The sequence below is a fragment of the Diorhabda carinulata genome, chromosome X, assembly GCF_026250575.1.
Source record: "Diorhabda carinulata isolate Delta chromosome X, icDioCari1.1, whole genome shotgun sequence".
Taxonomy (NCBI): Eukaryota; Metazoa; Arthropoda; class Insecta; order Coleoptera; family Chrysomelidae; genus Diorhabda; species Diorhabda carinulata.
The window spans coordinates 50,046,580-50,072,814 of NC_079472.1; the positions used below are offsets into that span (position 1 = coordinate 50,046,580).

The following is a 26,235-nucleotide window of genomic DNA, read 5'->3' on the forward strand; positions in this document are numbered from 1 at the left end:
CCCGGTATATCAAATATTAAATTACCTTGGTTTGTACCTTCGCGACCGTTCGCACTTTTTTAATATCTACCTCTATTAGAAAAAAGAACAATGACCAACGTTTTATTTCGCATTTCTCAACATAAAAAAGCGCAGAACAGAATGGTAAAAAGCTATAAGGCGAGGAACACACAACACAGCATAACATTAGAAAATAAAGTCATCAAAAAATGAAAACAAAGAATTGATAAAACAGAGATATAATGGAATGTACAAATTATTTATTTTCAACATAATTTTGCTGTTCCCTTCTTACAACAGAACCAATCTACTACATTATAATAATTATAATACTCTACAACAAAATGGGTTGCATATAATGCCTGTCGACGTTGATGTGCCAATTCACGTCAAATTGACAGACATTTATCACCCAACAAGCTCCGTGCTGAGACGATGAATCAAGACTAAATAAAAGAGGAAATAACTACAGGGTTGACTTGAAAGAGAAAATCTATACTTTGTAACACAAAACCGTTTATTTATTTATTCATTAAGTTGGATTTAGAGAATGAGAGATATGTTTTTTTGTGTTACATGATGTGAATTAGCATTCCCGTTTTCGTTAACCCTGTATAACATTCTTAGTTTGCTATAGTCAAAAAGCATCGCCGTCCGATTTGGAGTAATTTTCGTCAGTATTTCGAAACGGGGATGTTTTTTGTCGAAGCTATAGACTACACTTTTAGGCTAACACGTATAACTATGGACACCAAAAAAAACCATCAATACACTTACGTTGTCATTATTTACAACAATGCTGGACATGAACAAAATTGTTTTATTTTTGGAAAGGTAATGGAACTTCAGATTATCGATTTAAATTAAATGTTCTAAAGAAATAAAAAATAGTATTAAAAAATCTAAGTTGGAGTTTACGAATGTTATTCAGACATTGGTGTGGGGTATATAAATCGTTCATTTTCTGCAATAACGTATAAATAAATTTTGTCCCTCCTGCTCAATTTATCCCGATAACTACAGAATTTTTCTTGTAACATTCTCCAAATGTTATCTGTAGAAAATAAACGATATCAGTTTTCAATTTTACTTTTGTTAAAGTTCCATTTATCTATTTTAAAAGAAAGGATGAGACATTAAAAAATTACCACAGTTCTACTGACGTGTAGAGACCTTTTACTAATCTTATAAAAAATAGTTCTCAATGAAATTTTTTGGAAATATCTATTGAAATTATTAATCCTCTCAGGACATTGCTAATGTAATGATTCTCTTTCAACTCTCAAATTCACAAGAGGGTATTACATAATCATTTTATAATATTAAATTTAGTGTATGTCCCTTGTATATTATTGAAATGATTTTTTTTCGTAATATTTGAAATGTATACAATAAACAATGAGGGCTACCATTTTTATACTCATACTGTATCACCTAGGAATGTGGTATTAAAATATAGCTGTTAAATTATTAAAGGCAGAATTTAAATATAAATTATTGCCGAATAGGAAAAATTGAAAGGCAGAAAAGAGTAGAATTGAGTTGTGTTGTGCAATTAGGTTTTTCTTTAAAACAAATGAATACAAAATTTTGTAAGACAACACTCTCTTAAAGCAGTCATTGGTAGTGTAGGAGGCTTAGAAAAAAAATAACAATGAAGCAAAATTTAAGTTAAGGTTTATTCAGTAGCACTCTTTATTATACAAAACAGTAGGGTATTAGGAAGAAAGAGAGCTGATTTAAGCCAGATACGGAAGAAATGGTGGTGACTATAATTTTAGCAAGTAGTAGAACAGCTATACCACTTCAAAACATTTCAATTTCGATGATGATTCATTAAAATTAAGATAAAAACGGTGTCATTTGAATTAGCCTCTCTCTGCGGCATTGCTTCTTCTGGCTATTCAACAGCAGTAGCCCTCATTAAATATATTAAACAAAACCATATTTTTTTCATAATATGTAAATGTAATGTGAAACATAAAAATTGAATGTAGAATATTTCGAGATGGTTTAAATATAAAAAAATAAATAAATAAAAATGTACTTTTATAGAAAGTATTAATACACAAAATAGTACTATAGCACATATTCTAGAATAGAGAAAAACTTTGGAATTGAACGCTATACGAGGGAATTACAATAAACTTCAATAAAACATAAAAACGTTTCTTTTCAAATACCTTGTACATTCTAAGTGGTTGAATAATAGAGAATCATGAGAATGGAAATAAAACTCATGGAGAATATTTTCTAAAAAAAATTAGCAACTGAAATTGTCAAAAATAACATTCCCGAACCGAATTTGTTTTCTCTTTTTTTAAGAACTGCTGAAAGCCTCCTACGGCTATTTTCAAGAAGAAATAAAAAGTAATGTATTTTATTGTTTTTCTGTGAAATTAAAAATAAATTGTGCTACTGTTTCAACTTTATTCAAATACTTCCTAGGCTCAATAGAGTCTAGTTTTAATATTATATTAAAAGAAAAGAAAATAAATGTAACCTAAAATCTACTAACTATACAATTAATTTAATATAGTGGTGACCCGCCATGAAAATGAATTTGGAGGCTTTAAAAATTGATAAAATTATTTACAATGATAGTACTGGTATTACGACATACGAGGCCAAATAAATAAAGTATTTTTGTATAAATAAACAGTTCGTTCATCTTTATTTCGCCTAGGAAGAGATACACTTTTATTTTTCAAAAGATAAAAATATTATTAATGCAAAATACTACAGTTAACGAGAGACCCAGTCTTTTGATTAATAGAAAAGATACTTAATTTATTTTTGCCTCGTGTGCTAAAAATACAGGCCCCATCATAACTAAATTATTTACATCGCCCGCCTTAGTCACTTTCATCACCTGCTACCATCTTTATACAGTTTTTATTTAATTTTTTTTACATGTAAACATTAAAAACAAAATGATCGGGGGCGAGAGGCGCAACATTTTGGTACGCTGTATTGAGAAGATGATATTTTAGGGGAAATGAGCGCTTAAGCTCTGGTGTAGAGGTAGATGGCGACGATAAGACCGTAAAGACCTAATACTTCGGCGAAAATGAGGATCAAAATCATTCCTACGAAGAGTCTTGGTTGTTGTGCGGTACCTCGGACACCGGCATCACCCACTATACCGATTGCAAAACCTGCCGCCAAACCGGAAAATCCTACTGAAAGTCCTGCACCCAAATGGACGAAACCACTGCAAATTACAAAAAAATATATTAATGAAACATTAGGTGTTTTTAAAAAAATTTAGTCATTGAGTTCATTACTCGGAAAATTACATATTAATTATAACATTATATAACAATAATAATCATTAAGAGTTGAATTATTCTCTCTAAAATATTAGGAGACATTTTCATTTTATTTTTGTGATGATTCTGTCGACGGTATGGGTCTTTCAAATGAGCCAAATTCAACAAAGGTTGTTCGGGCACGAAGCAAATGTTTTTTCGGAATAACTGGATATGTCGCCACCATTCCATTAGAGCAAAGTTAAAACGGTCGATTCTGAATTGTACGCTAGTATTTGTTTACCAGAAGTGTTCGAAAAAACTCAGGGAAACCAATCGTAGAAGACGAATCATTCTCCAGCACGACAATGCACATAAGTTCAAACAAAAATGTTTTTGAACATTCAAAACATTGAATTGATGGGCCATCCGTCGTCCAGTCCTTGTTTGGCACCCAATGATTTCTTCTTATTCCCGCAGATCATAAATTGCGAGGTAAACGTTTTTCTACATCCGAAGAAGCGGTTGATGCGTTCAAATCACATGTTTTGAAGGAATGGGAAAAATGTTTCGACAATTGGTTCAAACGTATGCAAGTGTATTCATCTTAATGGAGAATATTTTGAAAAACAGGGTATCCAAATATGAATCTTTCTTTTTATTTGTCTATCTCAAAACTCAAGTAGTAACTCTCGTTTGTTGAAAATAAAGGTATATAGATTAAAAATGTAAAAATTAGAAACGGACAATTTACTAGATAGACGCCAAACAAAGATGGCAGTTTGATCTGAAAAAATTAACTGGTACCAGATGAAATGAAAGAATTCCAGTTTTACGTTCAAGTTCGATGTTAGGAATTGAGGAAGCCATAATATCGTAAAATAGATTTGATTACCTGTGAAATAAATGTATTTAAATAAAATGTTCCTCTAGGTTTTCTTTATAATATAATTTCCATGAGTTTTTGATTGTTTCCTACTGTTTAGATTTCTAGTTTTTATTAGGCTTAAGCTTTTATTAGCTTAACATGCATAATTATGAGTTGTGCTTCGGCCTACTCATTTCGTAAAAGTAAAAAAAATTATCAAATATATATTGAAGATTATTTTTTTCATATCCAAAGGATTAAAATGTGATTCATAAAAAATCTAACAAGTGAAGTTGGATTATAAAATAAATCATAACAATTTAATGACACAATTCAATATCTATTATTAATATTTCGCCAATAAAATTTTATTGCCAGTTTACAACGACGATTGTAATGAAAAGTAAATGCATATTAAACGATAGTATCAATCAATTCGTTACATATACCTGATGTTAAAAACAAATCGGTATTGATTGAATCGTTCTCGAAATAAACTGTTAAATCGCAAGTTAACGCATTAACGTCTCGTTCTTTCGGCAATAAGAGAAACGAGTAAAAAATATTCTTATTGCTATTTTTCAGAACATAAAAAGAAAGTAACTTATACTATCGATCAAGGAATAACCGGTAAAATCACATTTGAATACTTTTTCCTTCAAGTACCATTCAAACTACAATTTTGACCAAATTGTGTCCAATAGTTAGAACAACCTCGGAGTTTTCACAAACGATGAAAAGGAAACAGAATTGCATGTACTAATCAAGTATTGTTTTTAACCGGAAAAACATCGTCGAGCACATGATTGGTTTGAAAAGTATTATGGCGAATCTTCTCCAAGAAGCGTTAACTTTTTACGTAAAGTGAAAAGGACTTTTTGCGATATGTGACTATAGATAAGGATTGGATTTACCAGTAAAATCTGAGTTACTCTTGGCATAATTATTATTGATGGAAAGAAATACTGTTCATTCACATATGCACTGTATACATGAAAACCTTGGTCAAATTCAATCAGTTGAACTTCGACTTCTTCAGATCTAGCTCCCACTGACTACTGACCATTTCTTATATTTACTGTGTCACACAATTCCATGGAAACGATGGTCAAATTCTATAAATTGAACTTCGATTTCTCCATATCTAGCTCCCAGCTACTATATGCCGTTTCCCATATGCATCGTGTCATAATTTTATGAAAACGTTGGTCAAATTCAATAAATAGAGCTTAGACTTTTCCAGATCTAGCCCCCAGGGATTACGGGCTGTTTATAATTCCATGAAAACGATGGTCAAATTCAATAAAGCTCTAAGCCTCGACTTCTCCAGATCTAGCCTCCAGCGACTACTGACCCTTTTCTATACGCCTCATGTCGCAATTCGGGAATAACGATGGTCAAATTTAATAAATTAAACTTCGAATTGCTTCCGCAGCATTATACTCTCCAAATCTAGGCCCTCCAAAAAAATTAATCAAATGAGAAACTCGTTGCTGAAATTGATGCAAAAAAAAAAGATCGGAAAAGCGTTATGTTCTTGGAGGAAGCTATCTCTACGACTAACTGATTAAATAGTTTTTTCTTTGCTAGATCGGAAAATTATAGATCGATATTTTTGCTTTTATTGCTTACGAACGGTTATGAAAGTTCAAACTTTCAAGAAAATATAGCATAGATAAGTTACTTCATTAAAGAAAATAGTCTGGTGATATTTCAAATAAAACACAATCTAATTTTGACTGAAATACAAGAAATACGTAGTAAACTAGCCTATTTAAATGACTATATTGTAGATGTGGAATCTGTACACACACCGAATTTCAAAGACGTAAATACTATATTTAAATGGTTTTCAAGGCGAAACAATTAAATTTCGAGACAAAACGGTTGGATACACATTTTAGCGTGAAGATTAAGTAAATAAACCAATCATAAGTTTGTAAAACGAGATCATATCTGTCATTGATAAACCGAAATACATGTTTGTACTAATGTTCGGCCTAAAATTCGAATTATACCTCAGAAATGATATATTTTGTAGTTTTCGAGTAAATTTTACCCAAAAATGCACTAACACGACATGGTAGGGCTTATATTAATGCTACGTGTCAAATACAAAACAATATTATTCCTCCCAAAAAAACGTGTCAATAATTTAATTTTCAATAAATATTGCCTGCATTAAAGTTTACTATGATCCAACAAGAAATTCATCAATAAATACCCGTAACGAGACAGTTTTCACAAAGTATTTTCGAGTGATGTTTCAAACATAGACCAATACCGCATTTTTGTCAACGGTAAGTGCTGATTTCTGCATTGGTAACATGATCAACATAGCGAAGTTTTTTTCGAGTCCTACAACTTCCTATTAAGGGTCTGATTGAGGATTATATGTTTGCAATTTAGATATCCTTTTCCTGAGACGAATTTGGGTTTGCAAAAAACGTTATTTCAGAATCGAGTCCGGCTGGTAGGTCAACTTCTTGTATATTTGCAAACATAAATGGCGCCAAGGTTGTCAACTACATTGACATCAGAATATATATCGATATATAACAAAGTTTCTACTCGGGAAACATCTTTTGAACAAACGTGTATACTTTATTTTTCAGCAACACAAAAGATGTTTTTCTTTATGGAATGGAGTACAAAGTGATAGTTCCCTCATTATCACTAAGTTCATGATCATCTCGTACCATGAACTACAATTCATTTTAAACTTGCCCTCTTTGATGTCCTTTATAAAAAGTGAAGCATACATGATATTCGACGACTTGTCTGGGTATCTAAGCATTCTAAAGGAATATAATGTACCCATAGATATGATTACGTATGTCATGTATTCCAATCTACACTTTATCAAATACAATAAACTCTTAACAAGTCGACATAATTGGACAAATGAAGAGATTGCGTTCCCACTAAGTTCATTAGTATTCTACACTGATGATTCAGAAGAGCTACAGAATATCACGCAAAAAATATACGCAGCGATTGAAATAAAGCATATGATCATTGGCAAAAGTCAACATCTTCCAGTACGTCTAATGATAAATGGTCAAGATATATCCAGTAGAAACGTACAAATGGGAGCAGGCATCAGAAATACAATCACAGATAGAAAAAGAGTTTCGAGCTGCGTTTAAAAACATGATGAACTATATACCAGCAAAAATATTTCTTTGCAACTAAAATTAATACTAGTCAGGTGCTACATATTTTCTGTTTTATTCTATGGTGTAGAGGAAGGCTGCTCAACCTTTTGAAGAGTTAGGCCAAACGGTGGATTCAATCGTTAACGACGGACCACTTACATTTGCTGTTTCAGTTACTCTCAGGACAAGCGCAATAAAAACTTAATTATTAAGAAACTAAAATGGAATTATTGTTATTCTAAAATCTAAGTAAAGGAAAAAAATTGAACTTAAATCTAGGGTAATTAGTTTATACAATCAATGTGATTTCTGCCATTGTTTGTCTTACTTTTTGGTGACAAATCCGACGTTGACAGTAACAAGTCATGTTTCTCAGTTAAGGATGTGCGGTATTTATTTTTTACGTAATTAAGATCTGATAAAACCTTTTTGCATACATATGTTGATCCAAAATTACTTAAAAACCGTAACGCCAGGTAAGTTATTGCTGGAAATTCTCCTTTTGGTACCAATTTCCAAAAATCTGCAAAATCTTCTGAAGAATTTTGTGCTTTTAAAGACAATTTGTTAGCAAAAAGGTTTTTCAACGTATCGTGATTTTGCAGCTCAACAAGTTCTAATTGAATATTGGCAGGATAAGTAACTATTTCAGCCAAACTTATTACGAAAGAATTTATAAAAATTTGTACATTTTGTTTTTTACTCTCGAAATCTTGAAATCTCCTCTCAAATGACTGTGATAAGCATTTAATTTTAGATTGGTATTTAGAGTATTTAAAGAAACAATATTGAGCTCCTCTTTCTAATGTTTAAATGTGGGGAAGAGAGCTAATTGAAAAGAGATTCAATTTTGCTTTGAACACTCTTTACCCTGTAATTTGAGATCCAAAATATTGAGGAAATTCGTAATGTCCACAAGAAATGCAAGATCACTCAATGAACTTCGAATGGTAAAGCCCCTTTCTACTTTAAAAATTGCGACACCTGTTGAATAAATGTTGAAAGCCGTTGCACAGCACAATACAGTTGTAACTCTCCATATTCTCCGATTTCTTCTTCAAATAATAGCCCGAATTGACGTCTGTTAAGAGCTTTTGCCACAGTGTGGCCCACGGGCCTGGGGTTGAGCAGCCTGGGTGTAGAGGCTTGGACCACAATCGAGGCTACTTTAAAAAGATTGAAATCTTTCGAAATGTGGTTATATCGACGTATTTTGAAAATATTCTGGACGGAGTACATCACAAACATGGAAGTTATGAAGAAACTAGGGAAAGAGAAAGGAGTCTTCTTTACAGTAAAAAAATAGGGAAACTGGAGTATTTTCGCCACATATACCGTCTTCTGCAGTTACTTGGAGTATCATCTGTTTATCTGTTTAGAAACACAGTAAACAAGATAAGAATAGCATGGTTAATAGCCAATGTTTGCAACGGATAAGGCAATGAAAGAAGGAGGAATCAAGCTCGCTATACCAATGGACTCAGAACTTGCTTATTGCCGATAGCAGAGCAGCCCTTCAACCACTTGACATTTATAAAATTGAATCAAAGCTAGTTTAAGAATGCATCCAATATTTGAACATATTGGGAGCAAACAACAAAGTTACTCTAATGTGGGTATCTGGCCACACAGTAGTGAACAAGCTGATCACCTGGCGAAGAAAAGCGAGACAACTCTTTTCATAGGAACACAAACTTTTAGAAATTTCTCAAAATTTCAAAGATCATCAAGCCATGGCCATAGAAAAAGTCAGAGAAAAGGAGAAGAAAAAATAAATACAGAGTAAGGTCCCAGTTTTTTACCAACTGGTCCCAAAAGGTCGTTTCAATAAGCAAAGGATGAGGTAAAAAGAGTTACCGGTAAGCTTATTGGACACTTTCCGGTAAACTACCATGTGAAAACATTGAAGAAACTCCCGACAGCTCTTGTCGTTATTGCAAGGAACCAAATCAAACCGCCCAACATCTCCTTTGCGAAACTGTCCATAGAAAAAAGCTACACTACTTACATTCAAGCTTTTTAAAGTCAGAAGAGGTAAGCCGTATAGGTATAGGAATTATATTTCGATCTAAAGGGTAGGACTGTTTGTGAAAGGATATTAAAACGTCCCGAAAATTGAGACAATGGCTTTTTCCTTCAACATCAATAAGCCATGCTAAAAGTCTATTATAATTAGCGATTTTTGGTAACTAAAAGTCTTTCTATCTCTCACACATAAACTAAATCCGCCTAACTCATCAGATTAAGCACCATGCAAATAAAAGACGAGCTAATAAAACGTTTTGAGACCAATCCTGGCATTAAGAAAACCACTACAGAACAAATAAAAGTCATTCCCAAAGAAGCCTTCCAGAAATGTGTACAATAACGGAATCAATGTTAGAATATGTACATTGCTACCCAAAGTCAGAACTTTGAAAAAAATGAAATCAAATGAGCTTAACGGTAGTCAAATTTATTTTCTTGGGGAGTAAATAAAATGAAAAGTTTCGAAACTTACCTGTATAATGAGTAGGAGTCACTGTCTTGAATATTACCAGCGATCAATACAGCTATGACTAGACCATAAATGGCAATAATACCAGCCATGACAACGGGGATAATACATTTCATAATTAATTCTGGTCTCATCACCGACATGGCGGCAATACCAGTTCCTGACTTTGCAGTACCATAGGCGGCACCCAGCGCTAAAACAAATTTATTTGGTTACATTCAATTTACTTGGAAAAACTATTAGTAAAGGTGCTATTGTGACAGTAGTCAATATATCTAGCAAGAAAATGGTTGTTAATCTATCACTGATAAATTGCTGGTTTATATGAATTTTTTAATAGAAAAATTAGTTGTTTACATAATATATACCTTCAGTCAAAGGCTACAAACAATTTATTTGGAATGAAATAAAATTCAAGTATTGCTAAAAATTCGGCGAATTTTTTACAATATAGTAAAGCAGTTTGGAGCAAATACCTTTATTCTTACGCCACTAAAGATTATTATAAAACATTTTTTAACAATTTAGTTATAACAAAGAATACAGTATAAAACACTTTCCAAAAATTTTCCAATTATATAATGAAATTGTCCTCGAAGTAAAATTGTCTAAGGTTTTGATAAAGTAATGCACATAATTCGTAAAACAGTATGCATTTTTTAAAAAATCTAAAAGCACGTCAAATAGTTTTCTTTTCTTTTCTTCTTCTTAAGGTTGGGCCTCATCTGTCAGGACTATTCGGCCTGTTTGTGTTTTATTTACACTGTCGACTTGCTAATACTGACAAGTTCTAGGTTTATAATTTGATGTTTGAAGCACGAGCTTAATTATTTAATAAAATGGTCGTTCATATTGAGATTTTAATATTGATTAACTACCCACGATATTTATAACAATTATTAAATCCGCAATATTCATTTGCTGTTATAACGTTATCAAGTTACATTGTTTCTAGATAAGGGAAGTACGTCACGACTCTCAAATTAAATTCTACACATTAAGTATCAAAGAACAATTGATAACAGAATATTTTTTACAATATGGATGGATATTAGGATGAGGAACAATTTAAAATATTAGTGGATTGCAAGTTATATTAATAATAAATTGATTGTTGCCATAACGATAAAAATAATTCGAATAGAGACCGCTTGACATGGAGCAAGACGAAACATATCTGGATCAAAAGCATGCGCAGATAAAGCACATCTGATCGATTTTTTGTTTGTTGCCAATTGTTATTGCAAGCGAGTTACAATTCTAGAGAGAAATTAGTTACTTCTGGTAAACAACTAACTAAATGTTAGTCACTAACTAAATGTTAGTCAGATCAACTGATCGATAGGTACACTTTCGTAAAACTTTTGAATGGTTCGGATTTTTGTTACAGTTATTTATTTAAATTACTTTTAATTTTGGGGTTGGCACCCACACGGATAAGAAAGAGTTACATTTTGGCTAATTTTATAATAGATAATTAAGGTAAAACCAGGCAATTGACAGTAACGCATTAGAGTACGTTCAATTTTAGCTTTTCACTCCTCCATATTCCAAGTTTTTAAATTTACAATTTATCTTACCTAAAAATGTTCACATTTACTTATTTTGTTGTTTTTTGATAATATCTCGTTATGCTTTGCTTTTGGTCATCTCTTCTGGTTCAGTTATAACTGAATCTTTATATTTAGATTAAAGATAAGAGGGCCAATTTAAAGTAAGAACCTTGGTTAGGCTTGGAAAATTATGACAGATTGAAAGCAACTGATCAACGGTCAGTTCTTTAATGGATTGGATCCAAATGCTAGTACCATGACTTGACATAATAAAAAATGTTGATGATTGATGAAATTGAAAAAAAATGATATATTTTGGTATGTAAAACAATTTACTTTGATTGAATACTGATGTCCAAAGGAGGAAAAGGAGTTGGGTCAAATCATTTGCGTATGGAACTACCCAGTGAAGTTCTATTTACATTATTTTCTTCACTTTGCTTAGTTGTTTGTTTGTCAGTGAATCCGCAAGCTCGACAACATTTTAATTTGAATTTTGAGTCACTTAAATAGGGGCGGGTTAAATTATTTGCCTATGGAACTACCCAGTGAAGTTCTATATACATTATTTTCTTCACTTTGCTTAGTTGTTTGTTTTCCAGTGAATCCGCAATCTCGACAACATTTTGACTTAATTTTGAGATACTTAAATACCTGAAATCTTTTTCAAACTTTCTGTTTCTAATATTTTTATTCAATTAGCTTACTTTAACCACAATAATTGATTAAAATAAGCATTATAATTTGGCTTTTACGGACTCATTGTTTGCAGTAAAAAATTAAAATTTTTCAATATACCTTCGAGTAAAATACGTTCATTAATATTATCCTTTAGCTTTACAACCAGATTTATAAAGAAAAAAGTTACTGAAAAAATAATCCTAAATATTCATATATATTAATACTCTATTTGCTGCGTAATGTCAGTACAATGAAGAGTTTAGGAAAAAAATCTTATTTGATAGATTTACGCCTTACTATAAGATGTATAGGTATTATTAAAAAAATAAAGGAATTGAATTTCTAGTTGTTCATTCTAAAGATCAGCACAGTGAAGCTCTGACTACTCCTACCATAACATTTTCATAATTCCGATAAACTCTCAGGCAGAAAATAAAAATTATTTTCAAAAAACACACTTCACTATTCTATGTTTTCTTTTAATTAATAGTGCGGTTTCTAAGTGGCGCCAGGAATACAATAAAAATCCTGCATAGAAAACGAAATCATGAAAATAGTAATTTCTATTTTTGACAGAAGTATTGCTTTAGTTTTTAAATAGAAAGTTCAATTAGGATGAAATTGATAATTTTATTTGCTGGGAAATTGAACGCATTAAATTGCTTGAAAAAAATAAAAACATTTAGATAAATGTGAAAAAGTTTCAACAAATATAAGGAAGAAAGAAGAGACCAATCAGCATCCTTCATCCAGATAAATTGAACATTTTTTATTGGTTAAAAGAGTATTAAATATAATCTAATAATAGGAATGTGTACATTTTAGGCAAGGAACAAAATTACTCAATTTAAATGCATCATGTACACATACAAGGTTATTATAACTGAAAAATGTCGCCATTTTTTGTATTACTAACTGATCAATCATCCTCCATCTCAAATAGAATAAAAAATAAAATAAAAATGGTGTCTATAGATAACATAAAAAACCCAGCATACAGACTAGACATGTTTGATAGACAATTGGATGGGTTCCAAATCGACTACTAACCAAGGACGCGATTTTTTTACGGTGATCTCAAAACAGTATTCCCTCAGGTATTTTGAATTTAATCCACGTGGTAGGTAAACTTATAATACTTTGTATGATTGGAATAACGTGTATTGTTTATATATATATATATATATATATATATATATATATATATATATATATATATATATATATATATATATAAAGTGTCCTTCCATTTAAGCGTCGGTCGGCTAGTGATCTATTTTTGTATACGAAAACTTTATATTTTATAATAGGAGTTCGAATACGAAGGCTAAAAAGTAGGTATAAATAATTTTTTGATGTCTCGGACATAAAAAGTTTCATTCGTATTTGGTATTTAGTTATTTAATTGTTAACATACTCGGTCAAACTCAATCTTCGAATTAATATTAAACTTTGATGAATTTAGTAGTGCTCAATGAGAGGCGGACACAGAAGAAAACTTATAAGAGAGTACACTTAAGATATCTTGAACTACTTATACAATGTCGTTTAAAAAACACATAATAGTCAATATCTTCCTTTTATCCCCTATTCTACTGTAAGAATAGACATAGATAGACAAGTAAATATATTGTACAACATGATCAACTAGGGTTTAGATCTGGGGATCACAAACAACAAAAACTTGGCTGGGCTCTAAATGGGGATATCGTGTAAGACATTCGAGACTGGTCCTCGGAAACTATGACCGCGAAATGTCTAACAAATACCACGACCAAAGGTAAATCATCCTACACATTCTCACAGGGTTATCTGACAGAGCACTATCACTTGAATGAACACCTTGAGATGATAAAAATAAGCTGATGACTGGAGATTTTGTGAAGATGGTGAAACACCTGAACACAGTTTCTGCATACACCGAAACGTCAGTCCACTGTCCGAATAATAGGAGTTTCACCAAATTACACACTACTCTAAGTGAGTGATATATAAGGGTAAATGAAGGAGGAAAAATTTATCAAATTTTTCACTTGCTTTACGATGGTCAACTAAGCCAGACATCAGTCACACTGGACAATCAAAAAATTAGAGACCTTTACAACTTTATAACTTACGAATTTTAAATAAGCATTGAGAACAGTGACGATTACAAAAAAGCTCCGGTTTCCTCCGAGATGTGTAAGGTCCCTTGTCAAACTAGACGTGTTAAAGTAAAGATTAGAACAAAAATCTGCCTATCCGATATCTGATAAAAGATTAAGAGTACGCCTTCGTTTGTTGCAATACTTTGTTCACCGAATTTGCTTGAATATTACATGTTTACCATACTGAAAGTTAATAATAGCAAATGTAATGGTACACCCAGAAAAATAGAGAAGTCCAATGGTACTACATGCAATCCGCGGTGCATAAAATTTTGTTACATAGTGCTAAAATAGTCGGAATATTGTCAGAAGAGGAACAAGAAAGTAGAAATAAAGATTACAAGACTTTCAGGATCAGAAACTCGCAGAAAATGTCTCGTATATCTACAACAAAGAAGTTTTCCACAACCGACTGGAGACTTCGAATCCTTTTATCACGTACATGAGACCAAAATCTGGAAATCAGTGATGCAGCTAGGGAACAGTTAATCTAATTTCCTTAAATTTGAAATTGTAACTTTCTTTTCAGACTGAACAACTTTTGACTTTTAATCCCTGGTTTTATTATTAACAAAATTTTCCAGTCCTTAAGATCGAAATAATTGTTGCAACTTGCTTTGATAAGAACAACCTATCAGGAAAATTTAAAAAATTTTTATCTTGCTAAAAATTTTTCAATTCCTTGTTTTTTATTTCTTCAAAATTACAATAAATTTAACTTGATGTATTCATTTGCTCTGAGTCAAATGAGACCAACCCCAGACGTTAATCCGTTCTCGAGATACTGAATTTTTTCCGCAATTTGGACCATTCGGTCCCACTGTGTAGCGCGGACAGCCAAGCGAATGGCAAAGGAAACGTACTGCTTATGACAATCCGACCTTTAAAGACAGTTACGGACAATGTTAAAATTAGTTTTGTGCGTTGGGTGAATTTAATGGAAAGTGCACAAATGAAGTATTCGGTATTCATTCATATGGATCATGTCATACTTGCAAATTACGTATTAACTTCAATTAAACGGTCCAGAGAAATACACAACAGCAACTGGTCCTAGTATTATCACAGACGAAGTGTCTAGAGTAATAAAAACTACAGAAAAGCAATAACAGTAGATGAAGTGGACTCAGAAACAAGTGTGCGTTTCCATTGCTCTTTAATTTTACTCTGGAGAAATATTCAAGGAAGTTTTAGAGAGCGCAGTCGGAGATGTCTTTGTTAATGGAAAACTTGTCAACAATATACGCTACACTGATGATACTCTTTTAATAGCCAGCTCGTTTGAGGAGCTGTAGAGTCCGATAGACCGTTTTTTTATATATATATATAATCATACTATTATATATGCTTTGTGAAATAGGAGCTGGCAGAGTGAAACAACGTGAGAACGTTATTGATATAAAATAAATTGAAACTACTTTTGCCTTACGTGCATAAAAAAGTACCTTTCAACACGTGCGGAAAAGTATGGTCGATAGTTAACGTCATACTAAACTCAACACCCAGTTTCGTCAAATTTAGTTTAAAATAGATGAATGTCACCACACGTGTGCAGAAAAGTATTTGTCTACACATATGCTGAAATAATTCTGCTTACGGGTATTTTTTAAGGATGCAAATCGTGTTTAATTCATCATTTTGTAGGAGAATAATATTTCACGACGCCTTTTTGTTGTCTCGTCCTCGTTACAACGATAATTTATCGATTATATTCATACCATTATAAAAACAACACTAAACAGATAACAACGACCACAGAAAACAGCACATACAGTATCATCATTTATCTCATCTCATAAACTTGGATTTATAATTAGTCAGGATTATTATAGACCGGTCGATACTAAATATATAATAAAAACACAGCAGTACATTTTAAAATGTTGAGGCATACATCAAAACGAAATTTAATGAGTGTTTAAGACTAGAACATTCAAACAATTCGCTACAAACAAAAGCGATATTGATGTTCGACCTTAATTTACGTTAGGCGTCATTGCTGCTAAAGAAAGAACCAAAATGTTAAATACCGTGTATATAATGATAGTCAAATACGTAAAAGTATAAAACGTAAAATAGAATTACAAACAAAATTATAACTCAAAGATGTTACATCAATTCGATTTGGTGATATTCATATTGAGCAGTCTGTTTAAACCACTAATGTTTTAGCTGAAGGTAAACTGTTTTACCTTCAGTCTATGAAGTCGATAACTTGGTTATCGAAATGAGCGTCAGACAATGTAATTGTGAGTGTTGGTATAAACTGAGTGTTCAGTACGATTTAGATCTGGTGTAGAAAAAAGTGTTATACTAAGCTCAACAGAATTGCTAGTAGGAATGCGTTAGCAATCCTATATTCCATGTTACCACTTTTCACATACAGACAATACCGACATCTTCTAAGTATTCATTAAGCCGGCTTTAGACTTATCGCGAAATACCACGAAAAAACCGCGAAAACGCGATAAGTGTAAAGCCGGCTTAAGAGTAGATGGAATCTTTGCTATCAAAAATAGAATTGAATTCCATTAATAAAACTAAAAGTATCACATATTCATCTAAAATGTTTGTATCGCCCTATACAGCCCCAATTTACAATGAACAAGCCGATGTGTAGATCGAATCTTACACAGTCCCAAATCTTAACTGAGCCCTCTCAATAACTCTCATCTTTTTTAGATTGTGCAAATCTTTATTTTCAGATTCTTTTTCGTGTCTTGAAAAAAAGGAGACCACTGCCAAAGAGCTCTAATCTACTGCAGTCTAGTTTTAGCGGTTTTTGGCGAAGGCAAGTCGTGTTTTGCAAATAGCAATCGTTGGTCTTCTCGGTAATTAATCAGTGAAATGCCCATTTGTTTACATCCATATCCTCACTTTTTTTACATGATCTACCAACTCAACTAAAGTTGAATGTCTAGACGAAACCAAAAATAGATCTCTCTTCTTCCAACATCTCAGCTGCATAATACTGAATAAGATTATTTTGAATTAAAGCAATTACCCTCGTTGAAGAACACAAGACGTTTTAACACTAAATCTGTGTCAAAATAAAAAAAACGAATAAACTTGTTTAGCAGATTTACTTTCTGACAAGAGTAAATTTGTTTTTAAGAAACATAAGAAGTGCACACAAATTTATAATTCTACATGTACGAAGGTAAGTTCTGTAGTAGAGGAACGAATAATCAACTTTACAGGAAACTCCCAACTTCCTAGAACTCAACTTCTCTCCACAAGTCATAACACAAACATAGAACAATGTGGACAGTGGTCTTTTTTGATAAAATAAATCACATTATATTCAATGATCAAAATCATAAAAAATACGTTTTTTTAAATTGGAAAATATTTGATACAAGTTATTATGGCTGGAAACGAAAATTCAAGTTTTGGACTTGATAATTATTTGACTACTTATATAATTACCAACTTGATGTGGTCTTAAAAAACTTCTCATACTACAAATCATTGAAAGTAAGCTTTTAATTCTCATAAATGGAAATCAAAACGAGATTTTCTTTAACTCGTGAAAGTTTTCGCCTCAGGAAAGTCAGGTGCATTATCATCATGCGGCATTGATTGGAAGTATGGCTTTTATTGATCTGGTACCCTTTGGAATAGGGCAGCGGTCAGGACAGCCAAAAATTTACGAAATGTCAAAATTTTTAAATAGTCACAAAAATTTTTGTTGTAAATAATAAATAATACTCGCACTTAATCAAATATAGTATCTTTCATTCATAATAAAAATATCTATTTATTCATACATTTATAGCATATTTTACAAAAAATTACATTATATACATAATTTTTATATGGAATTATTACGTACCATTTAAGTAAAAAAAATAAAACAATTAAACATACATTCACTCACAGTCCTAACTTGTACTTCAATTAGAAACAATTGGGCAAACAAATTCAATGGGAGCGTTGGCTTTGCATGGTTTTATAAAGTTTGGATAAATTTGATTCAAAACATGTTTCAAGTTTCAAACATGACTCTAAATTATAATTTGTTAGTTGGCTTCTTACTTTTTATCATATTCATGCAAGAGAACGCTTACTCGTTCGAATATGTCAATTCGAAGATAGTCAGCACTCCAAATTCCAACTTCTTCACCTCACTGTAGCAATACGGAACACTATTCCATCCATCGAATATAAGGAGCCTCCCTCAGCTCAGTACATTTCTTTCAGAGCTATCCTCTTTTGTTGCGTTACGTACATACATTTCTAGACCTCCAACTCTTCTACCTTGCTTTTCAACTTCACAAAGCTTTACTTTTTAAATCGATCAATTTCATTTGTATACTTCTAATTTCAATTCAAAATGGCTCAATATAGATTTATTTCTGTTGAGAGGATTTACTACGAATGCTAGAGTGGTTTTGTTGGTTTTGAATTGCATAAATCTGTCAGCAAATTCATCTTTATCTTCTTTTATAAGTGTGCTGAAGTGTCAACAATATCTTCTGCAAAAAGAATGAATTTTTTAAAAAATAAACCAATTCTTCTACCAATACATAGGCTGGGATTCCCTTTCCTTGCAATTTTAGATTTAGTTTCGCTGTGATATCCACTATAAAGTAAATTTTAGTAACCATTTGTCGCTTCAATTCGGGGTGATTGTTTTTATTTCATTACAGCACAAAGCAAAACGTTTCAACATCTTACCTTTGGAAAGCCATCACATTTTATTATGAGGAAAGAAGTCGGAATACTAAGTCTCCATTTCTTTGCACTGGCGATGGGATAGTGCTTTTGACAAGATGCTATTAACAATTTTTATTGCAAAATTAACAACCTCAACTATTTCGGCCTGAAACTTCAGAATTTCGTGATTTATTTTGCTCATAAGAATCGTTGTTGTCCCTTTAACTTTGCCTGTCATACAGCTCCATATGTTGCTAATGAAACGATTTTATTTGCATGACATTCGCCATATTTTCCCCTCTAAGTTATCCAAAAAGCGGTAACAATCCTAGTTCTTTTTTTTAGACCTTGGGAAGACAAAATAGTAACTTGTGCCTTTTATGTCATATGACTCATCGATAGCAAGTGATAAAGCAGAAAAAAGTTTAATATCTTCAACCTGCAAATATGTTATATTTCAAAACATTTTAGCTACTCTATCTTGTACTGTTTTAGCGGATAGCAAATCTTTGATCTTTTTCAAGATTTTTGGTTTGTTTTTGAAATTACGAAACAATTCTTTCGTTCTTTCTTCACACAGGTTGCCCACCCCTAAAATAGGGTTATGAGATCTTTACATTTATTACTACTAGTGCTATTCATTGACATTCAAATGGAGGAATTGTCTGCGGAATGGAGATGAGTATTTCGTTGCGGTTGACGAAGACGCATTTTAAATCATTTATTTGGAATGTACAGCGATTTTCTAGTTTTTGTAAGTGATAAAAAATTAAGGAAACTTTATATTCATTCTTTGTATGATGAATTGCATCTTATCTTACAGTTATACAAATGTGTATTGCCAACCAAGAGAAATTTGTGCTTGATTGAGATGAGGTTAGGAATTGTTTTTAGAATCCAAATGTATATCAACACCATATGCATACACCAATGCAGTTATCTGACCATACAGTTAACTTCCCATTAACTCCTGAACAAAATACCATTACAATCCGTCTTCTTCTTGCTGTCACTCCATCATATAGCATGCACCACGTTTTATTGTTAGTGTTGTTAAACCATATGAGTTTGACAGGTTGTATAGTATATGGAGTTACGTTTTCCTGCCTCTAACAATAAAAGAAGTTTCTATAATAATTGCAATATTCTAAAATTCAATTTTTCGAGAACTTGCAAAATCTTAGCTTGACAGAGTTTGAAAAAAAAATATAAGAATCAGTAAAAAATCCGATTTGGCGAAAATTGGACTCTAGATCTGAGGAATAGTTATACAAGCCATATAAACAAACAAGTTTTATATTTTAAAAGTAAAATTAATGGAAAATGTAGTGGTTAGAACTCTTTGCACCTGACTGTACATTAGTAAAAAATTATTGGATTCATATATTATAAATACCTTCATCAATATTGATAATACTGCTTGTATAAGATAAAAAATTGCAAATTCTGGTTATTACGACTTTATTGAGAGGAAACAAAATCAACTTCATTTCTGGGCACATCTCATTTAAAAACGCGTCAAAACAATCTAAAGCTCATGAATGTACATAATTTATCCCTTAAGCAAACCAGCTGTAACTCGCACGCACACAATCAACCCCATTTAAAATTTCTCAACTAAATCTTGCAGAGAATAAGAATTCTATATCATACCAAATCAACCTAATCCATTACTAAAATTTTCTAGCAAAAACCAAAAAAACATATAACTCTCTGAGTTAGAGGCAAAGTAAACTTATTTATTATAAATTCACTTATGTATCTCTGTAATAAACATTTTATTCAGAACGGAAAATATTCTGCCAGTATATTTAGCATAGATGGCAAAGTTTCATAAAAATGTAAACAAACCTAAGAACACGCACCTGACATTTTTTTAGTATTTTGCTCAATTTTTAGAATACATTATAGTAGTAACATTTGACAACAACCCAGAAATTCATTGAAAACTCAAAAATTATGTAAGTTCACGTTTTTCGTAAAATATTAAATAAGCTCAAATGTTGTCTTCGATATTTATCATTTATAAATATATTATGATATATAATTACAAATATTTTTCAACTAAACTCAAGAAACTAGTAAATAAGTTTATAGTCCACATCAGATAATTTCTAAATATTACATACAGTGTGGAAAAATCAAATAAAATTAACTCATCTTTTCGGTTTCTGTCCACACTTATAATAAATCCCAAAACACTTGAAAATTGTTCTTTAATGATCCCCCTTCGAAGTAAAAGGTACAACTCATAATTTTTTTAGTTGTTAGTATAAGGTGAGGAAAGTTTAATTCATTCTCTATCCCAAAACGTAATTGTTTTTGAAGTTTTTTTATGAAAATATTAATATATAAAAATAATAGTGAATACCGGTTCAAAAACAAAAATGTGATACAATTGTTTTTATCAGTAAAGTAGACATTATCTTCATATTGATGTCTTATAACTTACAAAGAAATAAGAATTTAACAGCAAAGTTATATACTGGTTCACGATGATGTTCCCTTAAGTACCTGGCCCAACAAAGAAAACACAAAGATTTTGGAAAAAAATATATTTATTTTTCAACGTAATCTCCTTATAGCTCCATACACTTTTCCCCACAATACCTAATAAGTACGATACGCTTTTTATAATAAGAATCATCAAACTCCTTGAAATGGGTTACTGCCCCAATTCCTCCAAAGTTTCTGCATGACTTTACTGGTTACATCCTTCTCATGTTTGTAATTAGACAGACCAGACAGACAGACATGATTGGAAGACCATGTTAATATGGATTAATAGTATGAATTAGAAGAAAGAGTAAAGGAATGTAAGTCACAAATAGTAATGAAGAAAACTCGAGTCACATTGTAATATTTAGATAAACAGGAAAAGGCTACAACAGATTGATCTTCATTTGGTCGCTATGAAATAAAGCCGGCATACCTGCAAAATGCGTATTTTTCACCTGAACACTTCAAAGTTTTCAAATATGTTTTTGTGTCATAGTCACAATTTTTGCTATAAATGTAGTTGTGGGAACATGTCTGTATCATTCTCGTTTTTCAGTCTGGATAAGCCCTTTTCGAAAAGATATTTTCTTCATATTCTGTGATATTTCTGATTCTCGTTTTGGTATATGAGACAAACATCACACTGATATTTGTTCTGTGTGAAAAAAGAAAGATTGTATGAGTTGAAATAACTATTGCCACCGATTTAGTTTTAGATGATCAAATCAAGTTCCTATAGATAGTATATTACAAACCTATAATACCCATTTAAAAAATAGAAAAGTTATACCTGTAATTCCAAAAAAGGGATCACATATGGACCAAAATAATGAATTTATTCAATTTGGATTTTCTTCACTATATATGAATCTTATAATAAACCTATAATGAGTAACAAATCAGTTCCACCTTTATCCACAGAAAAATTATTATGGGTTTTATCTTCAGAAAACTCTGACAGAAATTTCATTAAACATAGTTTATACTTTCAGTCATTCATAATTTTACTTCATCCACCTTATTTATCCAAAGAATTACGTTTTTTTTTCTCCAATACTATAAGTGACTCCTGGAAATTACTATGATGGATATTCAAAGCTATATGGCTTCAGAAACAACTTGATTACTTTATTCTATTTATAGAGAGGCAAATGAAATGTTAATCAGTTTCCTTTCGATTCATGTACTATTATTTTTTATCAATGTGTTATACAGCTGTAAACATTCTTAATATACTATTACAAGTCAAATTTATTAAGATAAAATTTGAAATAACACAGTTTCATTCAATTATCGACTATGAATGAGAAAGGGATTTTCTAAAAGTGATGACATACTGTCCCTTAATAAGTAACAAAAACATTTTAATGAATATTTTTAAAGAGCAATGGAAATGAGATTGCTTCTATAGTACCTACTGCATTTTAAATCTAATCACTAGGAAAATTATTAAATATCAGTTAAGAAAAACCCTCGAAATGACTTATATGAACTATGATATTGTGTAATTAAGACATTAGATATAATTAAACTATGAACTGTTTAAACCATCTGTTTATACATGAAAATATTTAATGAAAGGGCAAGTTTTGAGAATTCTATTTGAATAGAAGGGAGGTAACAAAATTAAAAAAATTCATGTACCCAGAATATTCAACAACTGTATACTTATATATAGGTAAAGGCTATGTTAATACAGAAAAAAATAATAGTTTGCAGGTAAACAATTTACCTAGCCTCATTACAATATTTATAACTTGGCATTATACTTGATTATAGAGAAATATATCTAACAGTTTTTTATTCTAAACTCAAACATTATTTAGGAATATTTTAGAAACAGCTAGTAGCAAAATATGGGAGTACACTGAAAATATTATAAAAGCTCATTGTACTAACAGTAACTAATAAACATTAACGATGTTAAATAACACTAAAAAGTTGACTGGTCTATAAATTTCCTTAGGTGTGTTAAAAATAAATCGGAAGGTATATTTTCCGAGAAGCGCAAAGTAAATGTAAGCTCCCATTAAACATTTCAAAACTGTTAAGGATCTCATTTTAAGCAGGAGAGATGATTTTTAACTGTAATATTTTAGACCATTTGTTTACGTCAGTGTTGATAGGTGATGTATTCCAGAAAACTGCAATAAAATTGTTGGTATTCAAGGTACACGAATAGAGATTCTGTTAGGCATTACAAACATTCATTAGTTAGTCAAACTTTAAAGTCAGAAAGTTTATTCATATTCAAAAATAAAAGCAAAAAACTGGAATACATGCTAGATGATAAAAAATCAATCTCAACTACAACAGTTCAGAATTTAATTGATAACTATTGCTCTCCGCCTTCCCATCTAATAAAAACCTAACAAGAGCTTCTGAACATTTTCAAAATTCCATTATGATTCCTTGAGAATGGGCTCAAAAAATCATGGTAAATTAAAATCGCCATAGAGATAATGGATTATACATGGAAATTGATATGTCTCATGGAACTGTCTAGATCAGCATGAGTAATAGACCTAAAACAGGAATTATTTTATCAATATTGTTATACAAGGTGGAAGCTTGGGACAGTATTGGAACAATCAATGAACCGTCAAAATGCCTTTAAAATGTTTATCGGCCAGGGGATGATAGAAGTTGGTTCAATTAACAGTTTCCAGTTTATACCTACTTAAACCAAAAACATGGCTCTTCATGGAATTTGCAAATGAAATTATACCAATTGTCAATAGAAAGAGCCCTTAAACTTTTGGATTTAAGAAATATGAAATTCAGAAAATTATTCAGAAACTTAGGTACTGCTAAGTAGTAGTGCAGAATACCTTAGTAACCAATCCTATTGCAAAGCACAGCAAATAGCTATTTGCAGACGAGTTCTAGGGTGGAGGATCTGAATTATATGTGAATATATATATATATATATATATATATATATATATATATATATATATATATATATATATATATATATATATATATATATATATATATATATATATAGTAACATTAACATCAAAGATAATATATCATGTGACCAGTTACTCCCTATTTCAATTAAGGAAACACCCTACTATTACACCTCCTTAAAATCGAGAAAATATGAATGTAATATTGAAATGAAACAAATTTGCTTTAAAGACACAAGAAATAATTAGTAAAGAAGTGATCAATCAAATCATTTTTACTGCATGAAGTTGATCACATGACAATAAATCCACTTCAATAAAAATTTTAACAAACAATCTATACCTGATAAAACAATCTCAACCATGTGACATGTTTTATACTAGAATAAAATGAAATTTATATGTGTGGTAAATAAAACATAATTTTTTATAATTGTCACATGACTACAAGTAACATTTTAAATAGTTAATGAAATCCAATTGCAAGGAAGCTAAAATAAATACAAATTTACAATTGTTGAAATTGAAATTAAATTATGATCAAAAAAGTTTATTTAATATAAACCGAATTTTGAATACATATTGAAATTATAAAATAATGGTTATATACTTTCAATAGATAGTGATCAAGAGATATCGCAAATAAGCCTTGAATGTCACATGTTTTGAGGTTACACCCACCTGTGAAAATTCAAGTTATGGATTCAAACAAAAGTCAACTTTTGTGTTTTTTTGCTTGTTTCAATCTAACTTGAAATTTTATTGATCATATTTACAAAAAGTCTAAATGACTTGTTTTAAAAGAAGATTATTTGTTTTTAACTGATAGAACATTTTTCAAAAGATTCTACAATGTTTTTGATATACTAAGTCTGTCAATTTTTTAAGCATTTGGCATTGATGTTCTTATGTACTGTGACTGAAATAAAAAAATAAACCAATAAAAGATTGACTTTAGGATCTAAAATTGCCCAGAAATGGAAAAACAAGTAAAACATTTTTCACAACGGGTGGGTCTACCAAGGCATGTGACAAGATAAGTGGGTCATAATATAGAGTAATTATCGACCAACACATGGAACAACAGTCTTTGATTTTCTACTAAAAAAGAAAACGATTGTTTTATCAAATGTTATCGTTAAGAACGCATGAATTACCTAAAACTTGGCATATGATTTATCTACTACGCCCATGGTTTAATTTTGCTTTGAACACAAAGATTACTTATATATAAACTATTTCAGACACTAGTATTTCCATCGAAACAAACTTGGAACTTTGAATCGTTTTACAAAATCGTATCCAAAGTTATCAAAAACCCAAAGACCTTTTGATAGCATAAAATCAATAGTCTATCGGCGAAAAGATGACAAAATATTCTACTTACAACTGAATATAATTGCTGAAGCGGCCCCCATGACGCCAAAGAAGGGTCCGTAGACTGGGTATTTTTCATCAGTCGTCATTTTTTAAGTTATTAGGAGTATTCACAGGCCAGAACGATGTTAAAAGTGCACAACACACTACGGAACTAGCGAACCCACTGACAAATATGGCTTACGCGACTGCCACCAGCAAGAATGGGTCATATGACGATAAGAAAATTTCAGGTGGAGTGCAGAATTTCTAGTACAGTGATTGGTCCGATTTGAGCCGAAGGTCGAATAACCACCAATCGCAAGCAAATTGAGATGATAATTTGATGATGTCACATTAAATCCAAGCGCATGACGTGACAAAATTATTGAAATTCGTACATTTTTGAGATCTACATGTTACGTAAAATAAACATTTTAATTTAAAAGTAAATTTCCAAAAGGATACAATATAACGATAAGTTATTTCCAAGATAGAAATGCGTTATTTAAGTCACATGACAATCAATCGTTTCCGGTTTTTCATGAGACACATGGCGGTAATTTTAAATTGAACATTATAATATTCAAGACTTAGAACTATTATAGATACTGAATGTAATAGTTGCTTAATATTTTAAAACACATATAA

At 31.2% G+C, this 26,235-nt stretch overlaps 1 protein-coding gene across 1 annotated transcript; it reads right to left on the reverse strand.

Moving 5' to 3' along the window:
* Positions 1-223: 223 nt before the first annotated feature.
* LOC130902805 (V-type proton ATPase 16 kDa proteolipid subunit c) lies at positions 224-26,001 on the reverse strand. Its single transcript, XM_057815137.1, has 3 exons — positions 25,616-26,001; positions 9,778-9,967; positions 224-3,214 (listed from the first exon to the last, which is right to left on the reverse strand). Exons 1-3 carry the CDS (start codon positions 25,692-25,694, stop codon positions 3,007-3,009), a joined length of 477 nt encoding a protein of 158 aa, XP_057671120.1. The 5' UTR covers positions 25,695-26,001; the 3' UTR covers positions 224-3,006.
* Between the last annotated feature and the right edge of the window lie 234 nt (positions 26,002-26,235).